General features: G+C 40.1%; 2 protein-coding genes across 2 annotated transcripts; one reads left to right on the forward strand and one right to left on the reverse strand.

Moving 5' to 3' along the window:
* Nucleotides 1–882: 882 nt before the first annotated feature.
* FGF23 (fibroblast growth factor 23) lies at nucleotides 883–4896 on the forward strand. The gene is made up of 3 exons (XM_053465206.1): nucleotides 883–1226; nucleotides 3422–3525; nucleotides 3841–4896. The coding sequence occupies exons 1-3, from the start codon at nucleotides 995–997 to the stop codon at nucleotides 4270–4272; spliced, it is 768 nt and encodes a 255-aa protein (XP_053321181.1). The 5' UTR covers nucleotides 883–994; the 3' UTR covers nucleotides 4273–4896.
* A 4139-nt stretch (nucleotides 4897–9035) lies between these two features.
* TIGAR (TP53 induced glycolysis regulatory phosphatase) lies at nucleotides 9036–12257 on the reverse strand. The gene is made up of 6 exons (XM_053465204.1): nucleotides 12142–12257; nucleotides 11368–11405; nucleotides 11141–11262; nucleotides 10186–10263; nucleotides 9776–9886; nucleotides 9036–9634 (listed from the first exon to the last, which is right to left on the reverse strand). Exons 1-6 carry the CDS (start codon nucleotides 12171–12173, stop codon nucleotides 9221–9223), a joined length of 795 nt encoding a protein of 264 aa, XP_053321179.1. The 5' UTR covers nucleotides 12174–12257; the 3' UTR covers nucleotides 9036–9220.
* Between the last annotated feature and the right edge of the window lie 870 nt (nucleotides 12258–13127).

The following is a 13127-nucleotide window of genomic DNA, read 5'->3' on the forward strand; positions in this document are numbered from 1 at the left end:
TAAGCTACTATCTCTTTTTTATATAAAAAGAAGACATTTAGATAAATTTATACAACTTTACAAAGAAGTTTGCTTAAAACAGTTTTTCATACAAAATGCAAAATTCACACCCCATCTGCACCAAAAAGTTTATTTTTACAGATCTGGAAACATTTTAATTTTTGGATACGTTCAGTGTTTCAATGAAGGATTTATTTTCTGTAAAATGACTGCCCTCTAGATGCACAAAATAGAAAACAGTTCAGATTTTTTTTTTCATTGTTGAGTCGTGTCTAGATTTCTAACTTTCCTACAGTAAATAAGTACTACAAAAGTACTGAAATAATAAAGTTAATAAAGAATAGAATACATTCTTTATATAATATAAACACACATATATATATAAATATATATATATATATATATGTATATAAAGTTCAAAACAAAATGTAATTTTTTATTTTATTAATTCTAATGTAATTTGTAATTCAATTATGTTTAAAATTAACATAATAATATATTAATAATAATAATAAAAATAATAATAAAAATAAAATAATAATATTTATAATAATAATAATAATAATACAAATATTAAATAAGACACAGTAGAATGTCTGAAACCTGGAATGTAAGAATTCGTTTTCCAGTGATTTCTCTTACAAAAGCAGGTACAGCTTGTTCACAGAGGTCAACCTTTTAAACATACTGCAGATGGGGTTAATTTTTTGTAATTGCCTTTAATTTTTTTCCCCCCCAGGGTATCCACGTGAACTCCCTTTCCTTGGGTATTCTGTTTCTCAGGGCTCGCTTAAATTTCTGCTGTTACGACAGAAAAAGGATGTTCTCAACAACTTTTTCCTGTGTGATGTCACTGGACAGTTAGCCTTTATAAATAGTGCAAAAAAGTTGGGAGGCTACTGAATCTCTGCGCTGACAGAAGAGAGGAGAGGACAAAGTTTCACATTTCAGCAGCATCTATTCCAAGAGGCAAAAAAAAGGGAGAGAGAAAAAAATGCCCAAGGTCAGTAAGAAGAATTGGCCGGCTATGGTGCTGTTTGCACTGAGTCTACTCACCAGAGTAAAGGTGACCGAAGGCTTCCCGAACTCCTCTCCGGTCATCAATGCCGGTTGGGGGAATCCCGACAGACTAATGCACCTGTACACAGCCACCGAATGGAACAGCTTCCACCTGCAGATCAACCACGACGGGAGCGTTAATGGATCCCCCCATCAGACCATTTACAGTAAGTATTCACGTCATCAAAAGGATGAAAGTAGTTGACTTTTAACCCATTAATGACAAAGCCCGTACATGTACGGGCTCAAAATGCATTGTTTTCAATGGGTTTAGGGACCGCCCATTGTCCTTAAGGGGTTAATTCCTATAAAAGATGCACCTTAAACAGAGAAACATAGAATTTGATGGGAAATAAGAACCATTTCGCCCATCTAGTCTGCCTGTTTTCCCCCCAAACATTTCTATGAAAGTAGTTCATTTTCAATGCATATAAAACATACATCTTGAATTTTTTTTATGTTTTTTTACATTTTAACGTCATATTTCATAATGCTTCCAGTGTGTACGTTTTGTTTTAGGATCTATAATATTCCGGATGTAAAATTAATCCGATTACTAGCAATTCAAACTGGAAATTATTATTATTTTTTTAATTATGTCCTTCTTATTACTTATTATATGTTTTTAGAAGTTTTTGACACTGATTATTTTACATAATAACAAAACTTGGTATACGTGTGGGGTGACTGGAAAAAAAAGTAATGTGTCCTGTAAATCGATAGTTTTGGGGATAAAAAGGAAATAATATTAGCTGGCAGAATCTAGATAGAATTAATGCATTATTGATTAAAATCTAGGGAATTTTCAAATTTAGGACTGTATGTAACGATGAACTGAACTGACCAATCAGAAAAAAAAGTAAATGATAAAACACAGAAATAAATGTAAAAAAATAAATAAAAATCAAATACTTTAAAGGTTATTCATTCATAAAGGCTGCTCATAAAATGAAATATCCATGAAATGACGCCATCCAGGCACAACCGTCCTAGCATCCCACCTATAACACTTAAAAAAATATAAAACGTTATGCCAGAAAATAAAACGAGGGTTATATACGGTCCGCTCTATACCTGTACAAAGCGGTGATGAGTGGTCCAGCCTCTCGGGGGTCTTTAGCAGCTCTACATGGAAGATTTATACCCTTGTAGGGTCCTGATGTACAATACATTAATTATTATTATGTATCGTTTTATATAGCACCATCATATTCTGTAGCGCTGTACAATGGGTAGACAGGACATAACAAGTAGTATATAACATAACGATGTGACTAACAGAGACAGCAGGTGAGGAGGGCCCGGCTCAAAAGAGCTTACAATCTAGAGGGAGTTAGGGTGTATTACACGATAGGTAAAAGTGCCGCTAACTTGTAAGAGATCCGTGATTCTGTGCTAGTCTGTCCACTTTGAGAGCCACTGAATTTGCATATAAGTATATTGATTGATTAATTGACGTTTGATCTATTCTTGGGTCACAATATATAAATAAATGTAATCCTTTGTAGCGCATACTCAGTGGGGTTTATTTATCGTTGGTGTTTTAACTCTCTTACTTATGAATGGCCAATATTGACGAGTCTCTCCCATGACCAGGGCTAAGCTGGCCGTGATGAGGGAACGTTGAAGAAGTTGTGTTGATTTAAGTATACATTATACAGGGCTAGCCAGGCTCTACCTGCAGCAGAAGCTTACTGGAGGAGTTGGACATTCATAATGTATAGCGAAGTCAGGGAGGTGAAACCAACACTCTCCTGTCAACTCTCCTTTGAGTGAATAGACCACAAATGCCATCTATCTGTCTTCTTTAAAACATGCTCACCAAAGGGAATAGCATAGAAGGAGCACAGTCAGGATGCACATAGTGTCCTAATGCTTCCTGGTGTCTACTGGCTGCACAATGCATTCAAGAATATCGTAATTGTGTTTCCTACAACCTGTTACACTACTTGTGCCTTGGGGTTAGTGTTTAAAGTCTCTGGATGTTGATTTAGCCCCAAGTATCGGCTACATTTTTTAATACTTATATTGAAGATCTTTGGAAACACAAGAGGTTCTGTGAAGATCAATTCTGGTGCCACTTGGTAAAGGCAAAGCAATCAAGAACATTCCATTCGGTTTTACGGCGATTGTTTTGACCCGTTGTATCAGAATTTCTATTTATGTATGACTATTGTAAGAGTGTGAGAGGCACAAAGTTCTATTTTTTTGGTACTAGGAGCCCAGGGACACCGTCCAGTGTTCAGATCTATCTGAAAAACAATAGATCTGTGTAAAATAATAAGAAGATATCGAATAACATAATTAATGGGAAGACTGTCTTGACAAAAACACCAAACCATTCTTTTACTTTCTTAAACAGGTGCACTTATGATTAAATCGGAATCAGCTGGCCGAGTGGTCATCACCGGCGTCAAGAGTGGACGCTACTTGTGCATGGACCGATACGGCAATGTCTTCGGCTCGGTAAGCAAAAGGATAAAGTTGTTCTAAAGCTTAATAACACATTGTGAACTGACCTTTAAATAAATTATTATTAGCACCATGAAGGGTATCCCAAGAGGCTGCCCTTTAATCTTTACAACGATTAAATGTTATTATTATGACTACTGAATCCAGGTGGCCATCAAACATTATGAATGTAGTAGGTCTACAGTATGACCCCACTTCCCTATGTCTGCTAAATGGAGGGTTGGATATTTATTACAAAATAATGTCTGAACGCATTTTAACACAATAGTGAATGCCCAGACTAACAATACTTATGTCTCTACCCATCAGCATTTCTTTAGCTATGATGACTGCATATTCAAACACGAAACCCTGGAGAACAGGCATGATGTGTACCACTCTCCGAAACACAACTATCTGATCAGCCTGAAGAAGCCCAAGCACATATTCCGCCCGGGCATGGACCTTCCACCGTATTCCCAATTTCTGTCTATGGAGAACAAGATCCCCATCACCAGGTTCATCACTCCAGAACCTGTTATCAGACACACCAGAAGCGCAGATGACCCAGAGGACATTATGAGAACCTTAAAGAAAAACATTAATTATTCACCTCCAAAGAATGTTCAAGAGGTCCTATCTTCAGCTCCTCAAGAGCCCCTAAGGCGAAATCACAATGAAAAGGAAGACCCAGAGGACCCGATTCGTATTATTATTACCAGGAAGACGCGTCCTCATGTGCCACTTTTCCACTATCAGTAGAATTGTCAGACTTCATGGGTAGTAATCCCCAAGTGGCCTTACAAATCTCGTAGCTACTGTAATTGACACACAGTCTCTTCTGACTGCCAGAAATAATATATTCAAAGTTCTACTCAAGATATATAAGATATAATAACACTTTTAGGAAGCATTCAAGCATACCCCACAGTTTTATATAGTTTTAGCTTACGAAGGCTTTTCACAATGCACGCAACCAAACAAAACCGTCGCTTTTAGATAGCAGTATTATATTTTTCTACTCAGTTTTGCTTTTCTCTATTTATTTAGTCGGAACAGTAATTGTAGGAAGGTTCGTTCAACTTATTCTTGTTTTGTGCATTGAGCAGAATTCATTATTTCAAGAAATGTACCGTGACTGCAAAGAAGCCCCAAATGGAATCTTGAAGACCAAGACACAGAGTTCCAATCCCAGTAAGTGACCAGTCCGGCAATCTGTGCCACTGATCGTGATTGGTTCCATGGAAAGTAGAGATTATTTGATCTATGTTTTCCATATGTGACATTCCAGGTTCCATCAGCAGGTTCATTTCATAGGTTTCTAAACACGGCTACTCAAGTACCCTCACCGGTGGAGACTTTCTGTTTGTCATGACCATCTTTGACCATCACAAGTATATAAAATACATTGATTGTCCCACCCCTGAAAACAAGGGACGTTCTTTAAGGTTCTAGTTGCGTGACCATCTTCATCCAATCGTCCAATAGAAACATAGTTCAAGGACCGTTCCGCCCATCTTGTCTTCCCATTTTTCCTGATGTAAGACTCGAGTCTTAATCAGTCCTTGATCTTGTCTTGGTTTCAGGAGATAGCTCCACACCCATCCCATACATGTTTAAATTATCAACAGAAACCATAAACCTTTTCAACCAAGACCGGTGAACAAATTGAGTTAAATCTCCTCTTATTTAACTCAGTTTAGCAGATGACAATTTGAACCCCTCTTATGCATACATAAATGTACACTCCTTTATATAAAAAAGAAACCAGTGAGTTATTTGCTACAAAAAAGGATATTTATTTCTTATTTAACTTTAATATTTTAGTATGATATTTGGTTAGAAACAAATGACAATCTTTGCACAAATGTGCAGATTTATCAGTATAGAATATTCTATATAGCTATATGTATAGGTCAGAGAGGTTAATGGAACCTGGATGTTACAATATAATAAGCTTTTCTATTGGAAAACTATATTAATTCATCCCAAAGACAACTCCAGATTACCAGATTTTAGGAGATTTACTTTTAAATAGCGGGATGGCAGATACAGTAGCGACATCTCAGCAAAGTAAACAATGTATACTCTTCAGGAAGATAAAGAATGCCATGAAATGGTATGGTCCATTATATTATATGACATTCTAGGACAACATGTCAATAGTTAATGTTCATCGTCATGGAGGTTAACATAGAGATTCCACCTACGGGGAATTTCTAACTAATTATTTTTAATTTAAATAAAATATGCTGACGAGATAGGTAGGGACGGGTATTATAACTAAATATGTTATTATGACGTAAGTCAGGCTGGCTATTTGGATTTCTCCTATGTCTTTAATATTATTTAATAATTTAATATGACATTCCAATTAACTTTTAGAGAGATATATATTCTGAAAAAAATATTTATATGTTTTACTATATGAAATTGAACTCATTCCATATCAAAACCTTTAAATATTTATTTTTTACATTTTTTTAGATATATCCAAAAAAGAAAGGTCTAGTAAGCAATCGGGCTTTCTATTTAATGTTTAGGGTTATATATTAAGGTTTATATATATATATATATATATATATATATATATATATATATAATATTCACTATATGAGTGAAAAGTACAAGGACCAATATGTATTTTTGTTATTGTTGCTAAAGAACTTAAATAATTGCACTATTGTCTTATGAATTTTATTTTATTATTATTCATTTGCAGGGGGGAAAAGATTTAATGACGTTGAGGTCTTTTCAGTTTACCTTTATTTTTAACTGAAAGCATTGGTCAATTTCATGTTATTTACTAAAATATTGAGTAATGTAATTTCCGGCACTTTGGTAACTTATTTGTGTGAGAGTTTAGAAATGTTATCTGACGGAGGGAAATTATTTTGTTTTGGCGTTTCAGTGAGAGATATATATATATATATATTATTCAGGACCATTCAAAAAATCTTGATAATTAATGCACTCTGATCTTTAGACCTAAAAACTGGTGTTTTCGAAGACATTTTGCAGAAAGGCAATGGGTACTGGCGGCCTGTATGGAGTCTATAGGCGAGATGTACTAAGGAGTAATAAGCTGACAATCGTTTACTCCAGTGAGAGATCTCCCTCCAACGTATCACTCCTTTGTACATTCCACCACTTTATCTTTTTTTTGTGCTCCAATATTTATTTATTTATTTGGATCGTTGCAAAGTTTCATACTATTTATAGATATTTATGATGTACTCCAAATATTGAGTCTTCTTTGTATGCAAATAAAATTATTCTTTACACAGCTCAATTTCCTGTTCTTTTTTGTACTTTTTGTGTTATTATAGGCCCTATTGGTTGTGTATTTCTGTTTCTGTGTTTCTGTGGGGGTGGCTTAGCAGTGACCACACCCACCGTGCTGCCGCCATTTTGTATAAGCTCTGCACTTGGCCCATTTTACTCAAAGGCCTTGTCGATATTATGTCTATAACCCTGCAGAGCCTTGGCATTCTTTCTATTTTCTAGTTGTATGGGCACCGGTGGCTTTGTGTCTAAAGACACATCGGGTGCTATGGTGTGCGGCCATCGCCTCATAAGGCTCAGTCCCACTCACCGTGAGCATAGAAACTTGGCATGCTGCCTGCCATATCAAGCTGCCAGTCATGCTGATGCAATTGGGTGGCCACTGGCCTTAAAGTGCCAGGTCCACTTAATTATCTCCAGTCCTGCCTTGTCTAGAGATGCCGGAATACATTGTCTGGGCCTTCCTCTTCCGATGGCTAATTAAGGTCTATAAGCCCAGGTTTTTACCGTAAAGAAAAAGAAAGTGGCCATAGGAGTGATGTCCATAAGATGGAGGTGGCACCCAGATACACGTGCCACGTTTCAATCATGAGCTCCAGCACCCTATAGTCTAAAACTAGTGGGTCAAAGGCTTAGATGTATAGAAAAGATATCTTAGTTCACTGAGAGGGCGGTCGGTGGAAGGGGAACACTGGTGCAGAGAATGGCTGACAGTAGGGGAACGACCCACTGGGCTGTTCCAGCGTAAAGATGGTAAGCCTGCTGCAGAAGATTTTTTGCCATGCGAAGCCCTAAGGCTTTGTAGAGTAAAAAGAAAATGAGTCATCCTTTTGGACATTAAGCCGTGATCGGATCCTTTCTGTGCAGTTCCTATTGGTTAATGTGTGTTAGACCTTACTGCGTAGAACACACTGAGTATGCTATGAATCAGGTATCACTTGGGCTGCTACGTTACTGGTTCATGTAGCTGGGTTTGTCCATGTACTAAATGTTACCAGCCCTTCTGGGCAGAGGATTCCTAGACTTCTTCTCAAGTTCTCAGAACTGCCACTGATTGCTTTCCAGCGAGTCGGTGGAGTGAATAATGCGTCTGTTCGGTGGGGAGGTTGTTATGTCAGCAGAAACCCCCAAAGCACATATTATTGTTACTGCAATGTTCTTATATTCACAAGCTATGTATTTTTGGCTCGCTGGAAATGCATACATCAGAGCCAAAAACATGTAGAATAAAAAATTAGTCTGATGACGGAGTGACTTGTAGGTGGATTGCGGGCAAACAAGAAATTTGTTTCGCAGTCATCATTTCATCCTGATTTTTTTTTACAGCTCAGGGCAACACGGTTTCTTGGTAACTGGAGGGACTGTCCATCGAGAGTAGGGTCACTTGGTAGATATACGCTGGGATTACATGAAATCTTGTCCAGAAAGCAGGCATGTTTGGCAAAGTACATATTTTTTGACTTCTAGACAAAATCCAACTGAAACATACTAGCGCCACCTAGTGTCAGATTTATGAAACACATCCAGAAACACATCTCCGGAAAGACATCTCCAGATTAAATTTCATATAAATATGAACGGGCTTTTCTAGTTTTATTATATGAAGAAACTCATCTTTTGAAGGAAAAAAATATTTGATCCCCTGCTGATTTTGTACATCTGCCCACTGACAAAGACATGATAGGTCTATAATTTTAATGGTAGGTTTATTTGAACAGTGAGAGACAGAAGAACAACAAAAAAATCCAGAATAACACATTTCAAATAAGTTATAAGTTGATTTTACTGAGCGAAATAAGTATTTCATCTCCTAGCAATCAGCAAGATGTCTGGCTCCCAGGTGTCTTTTATACAGGTAACGAGCTGAGATTAGGAGCACTCACCTGTCCACAGAAGCAATCAATCAGATTCCAAACTCTCCACCATGGCCAAGACCAAAGAGCTCTCCAAAGATGTCAGGGACAAGATTGTAGACCTACACAAGGCTGGGATGGGCTACCTTAACCCCATCGAACACCCTTCGGGATGAACTGGAGCGGAGATTGCGAGCCAGACCTCCTCATTCAACATCAGTGCCTGACCTCACAAATGCTCTACTGGATGAATGGGCAAAAACTCTCACAGAAAGTTTTCTTTTTGATAAGTAGTGTTTAAAAAGTTCCAATTTGTATAGGAACCAAAAGAACTTCTCTATACGGCTTTAAATACATGGTTATGTAAAAAAATACTTTCCACAAAGGTTTAGGAGTAAGTTATAAATATGTTTATTACATGCACTGATATACATATATATATATATATAGCAACACCTGTCTGTCCAGCTATTCCTTAACTACTAGCATACGATACCAACCAGAGACGTTCACCAACACCTATAGAGGCGAGGGGTGTTCACGCCGTACACACTGTGGACAGTCGATAAAAGTCATACGACATAATGGCTAGTGTCTGCATTTACATCCGCTAGATGATCATGGCGATTAATACAAACACAATGGATTTTAGGGATCGTGTTTCCCCCCGATTCAACACGGACAATAAAATGGCTGATCCCGGTGTTGGGACTAACGGACAGTTCTCGAGATTTCTTCAGATCAGGGGGGAAAGTGAATTGTAAATCTTCTACAAAATACTTGATCCAATTCCTCATGTATGCTCCGTGGCTCACTAAAAGTACGTGTGCATCCAGTGTGTTATCGCCGCTGTCTGTAGTTGCACAGCCGTGATTCGTGAATGGGGCGAGGTCTGCAGGCGTGATCCCAGGACTTCCCGCAGCACGTGATTCCTCAATCATCAACCGGCAAAGAAACTCAAAAAAATCTTTGGCACGAGCTCTAACCTGAAAAAAAGGAAATATAAACATAAGAGCGAGAAGAAGGGGTGTAATTTGAGCTCAGAACCACACTTGCCAACCATGACAGGCCAAACGGTAGATCCGGTGGTGTCACTGAACACGGTCAGCACAACTGGCTTGTCTTACCTCCTCTAAAGTCTCTCCTCCGGGAGGTGTATATGAAGGACACTGCTGCCCAGCAGTCTTGGCCATTGTCTTTAGTTCACTTAGAGGTCGACCTTCCGCAGCGCCGTACTTCTGCAACCATAAGAAACCGTGTCACATACATTCAATTCAATGCCCAAACCTCAAGGAAGTCTAACGTTGCCCACACCATCTCAATCTCAATTCCCAGCCATCTTGATTGAGTGGTAAGAGATTTAGTCCAACACAACTCAAGATGAACAAGTCTGAATGGTGATGACACCAGTCTCTAGTCCGTTATACCTGTACATCCACCAAAAATAAAGTTAAAGCTGTCACTCTCACCATTTTCGGATTATAGGAAGGTCGAGTTTGTTTGGGGCTCTATAAGGTAACTGGTGATAAGTACTCACCCTTTCTCGCAGCCTGCTGTCATAGTTAATTGTCACCGGCTCGCTGCGTTGGTTGTTCTTCATGATGGAGCATGCCGTCTGTGGAACATTCATGCAATGATTATTCCATACAGAGATCAGTGTAAATTCTCACTTGGTGACATCATGAGTGCAACTGTCAATCAAAAAAATATCTCGGGGCAAAAAGATTTACCAAGGCTTTAGTTTTAACCACAAAGAGAAAAAAAACTATTATGCCACGTGCGGGATAACGTGTACGGCTCTTTCCCCTTCATCCCCAAAGACCAGCGGATGCCCCAAGCAGCTGTTTAGTCTACTGAGCATGCCAAAGACAGCACAACTTCACAGTTTTAAGTTGTACTGGCCACATTTATAGGTCAGGAGAACAACTCTGGGTCATCAAAACGACTTACTAGAAAGCCTAAGCTGAAGCACGATGAAGGCCCTGGACAATGCATAATTCAGTGGGTGGGGGGACTTTGTGGAGATCTCCCTGATTTAACTATACATTATACACGGCCAACCCAGACCTTCCTGCTGCAAAGGCTTACTGGGTTTGGACCTTCATAATGTTTATAATAAAGTAAAGCGGGTAAAACACAACTCTACTGTCAATGCTCCCTTTAGTGACTAAACCTCATTCGGGAAGAGTTCTGAGAGCCATGACTGTGCGTTAAAATAAATATCATGTTAGTGGCAGGGGTCCCCTATGCAGTAGTCCTTGTGCGTCGGTGGGTTGCAGTATGGTCGGGTGGTTTGGTCAAGCTTGTTGAGAGTGGAGGACTACAAGCAAGAGCCGAGCCAAGCCAGCCTTCCTCCGTCTAAGTAACTTGGTCCACCTAAAGACGCTCTTGAAGACCTTCCTTCAAGTGTCCTACACACCATGCAACCAGCTGCCTCACCCCCCCCCTCTAATGTAGGCCACTTTAGATCCTACATATAAGGAAGAACTTACTTGCTTTGCCCGGATCAGGTCACTCGAGAAAATGTGCGTAAACTTGACACTGCTAAGAAATCTTCCGGCTGCATCTGCCTGCTTGAATCCTGTTTCTGAGAGCGGTTCGTCCACCCCTTGGCCTGCGGGAGGAGAATACAAATGAATGATGAGCCCCTCTCACTACAACGAGCCATGCAGGGGGTCTCCAAGGTGCACTGTATTGGTTATCTGCGTTTTCTTCTCACCTTGCAGCATTTTCTCCTTGTTGTATCTGGTCTCCCCACTAAATGAAAAATATAGAAGTGTCATTAAATCCAAATACAAATGTGTTAGTGTGACTGTGTGAGTGTGAACATCGCTACACTAAGAAGCCAGGGGTCCAGAATTGGTCACCGTAGGACACTTGGGCCGCCATATGCATTTTAAGTACATGGTCCCCAACGTTTCATGCTTTACCCCACCTGCAGAATCCTCATATATACATTTGCCCCCCAGCTATCCGCCATGCACCCCTCCATATCCAGTCAGCTCCTGCGCTCGCTCGGCTGCGGACGGAAGCCAAACCGCGCCAAGAGCTGTAGGGCCATGGAGGAGGGCAGCTGCAGCTTCTGCCTCAGCCAAGCCCTTTATTTTGAAGCACGGGATGCTTTAATAGACATTCTTCTTTACCGGGGCTTAAATCCCTTTAATAAATAATGTATAATAATTAGTAAATTAACATTAAATTACACAGACATGTAAATATGTATATATATATAAAGATCTGCATACAATTAATATATATATATTCTGCATATAAACATATGAAACACATATATCTCATAATATGCGATGTAATTACTGTCTCTTTGTCCCGAACACATGCCTTGGTGCCCCCGGTATTTGCCCATTAATTGTCATGATGTGGAGCTGGCTTATCCCTCCCCAGTGTTCCGGTAGCCCCCATGCGGTGATTGGCCTCTGTGTCCCCGCACACACTCCTCTGCTGCAGCCGGTGACATGAGACGGAGGCCACTTACTGTCTGACGATGGTCAGCCCAAACCTGGCCATGACTACGCGCTCAGTGCCCGGCAGCCCCTACCAGGTCCCCCCCTCCTTCCTCCTGCTCCGCATTGCAGAGCGACCCAGAGAAAGACACAAATGTATCAGTGGACTGCCAGGCAGCCAATGATAGCTCCCCATTCATTCAACTGTTTGCCGGTGTAATGCAAGGGTATTGCTGATTGGCTGAGCGTGACGACGAGCCGCTTGATTGGCACGAAGCCCTGCTTCCTTCTTAGTAGTTGTCTTCTGTTCTTTCAAGCCTTTTGTGGGCACATGAGGAGACGGGTGCCTGTCCACAGGGGCCGCTGTTCATTTAATGTATCCATACCCTAAACGGTTATTGGTCAGTTCACATTAGAGCAGCAATATCCGTATAGTCACTGTATCCTCTATAAGATAATGTAAATATGCAAATACTATACGTATTTATTTAGCAAGGTGTCTACAAATCTTGCTGCCATGATGGCCAGAGGGCCCACCCAAGAAGTGGGCAGTCTAACTGGCAGATATTTGCCCCTCTGAGCTAAACAGTAGGGGTCAGTCAGTGTGGCAAGAGTGGCAGATACCCCATACCAAAAGGAACGGTGTCGTTAATGCATACGATAGCTTGCGTGGCCCCTCCGAATTTCCGTGGCAAATGGATGGGGTATTCTGCAGAAAGCCCCCAATATGATGCCCCTTCCCCCGCCTCGCAACTAGTTGCCCGGCAGGGGGTGCATTCAGCAGAACACATCATCCTGCATGTGATATACTTACCGCCAGCTGACAGGACGCTGCTTAGACCTACGTGTGCTTCCATGGAAACCACTCAAGCGCCCAATCAGTACCAAGAATCATCTGACATCAGAGAATGAGGGCTGCAGCAGCAGCAGAGCTGCAGATTCTACCTCAGATAAGTGCTCTTATTCTTTTTTCATTTTGGAAGAATGCATATTAAAGTACTGACAGGGGATTAGGGTT

This window comes from Spea bombifrons, chromosome 4, assembly GCF_027358695.1.
Source record: "Spea bombifrons isolate aSpeBom1 chromosome 4, aSpeBom1.2.pri, whole genome shotgun sequence".
NCBI lineage: Eukaryota > Metazoa > Chordata > Amphibia > Anura > Pelobatidae > Spea > Spea bombifrons.

Excerpts from the sequence above, each read along its gene's own strand:
- FGF23 (XM_053465206.1), top strand. The coding sequence starts at position 995 with ATGCCCAAGGTCAGTAAGAAGAATTGGCCGGCTATGGTGCTGTTTGCA. Across the intron at positions 1,227-3,421 it reads CCCCCATCAGACCATTTACA|GTGCACTTATGATTAAATCG; the intron begins GTAAGTATTCAC and ends TTTCTTAAACAG. Across the intron at positions 3,526-3,840 it reads ACGGCAATGTCTTCGGCTCG|CATTTCTTTAGCTATGATGA; the intron begins GTAAGCAAAAGG and ends TCTACCCATCAG.
- TIGAR (XM_053465204.1), bottom strand. The coding sequence starts at position 12,173 with ATGGCCAGGTTTGGGCTGACCATCGTCAGACA. Across the intron at positions 10,264-11,140 it reads ACCTGATCCGGGCAAAGCAA|ACGGCATGCTCCATCATGAA; the intron begins GTAAGTTCTTCC and ends AATGTTCCACAG. Across the intron at positions 9,887-10,185 it reads ACAGCAGGCTGCGAGAAAGG|AAGTACGGCGCTGCGGAAGG; the intron begins GTGAGTACTTAT and ends TTATGGTTGCAG.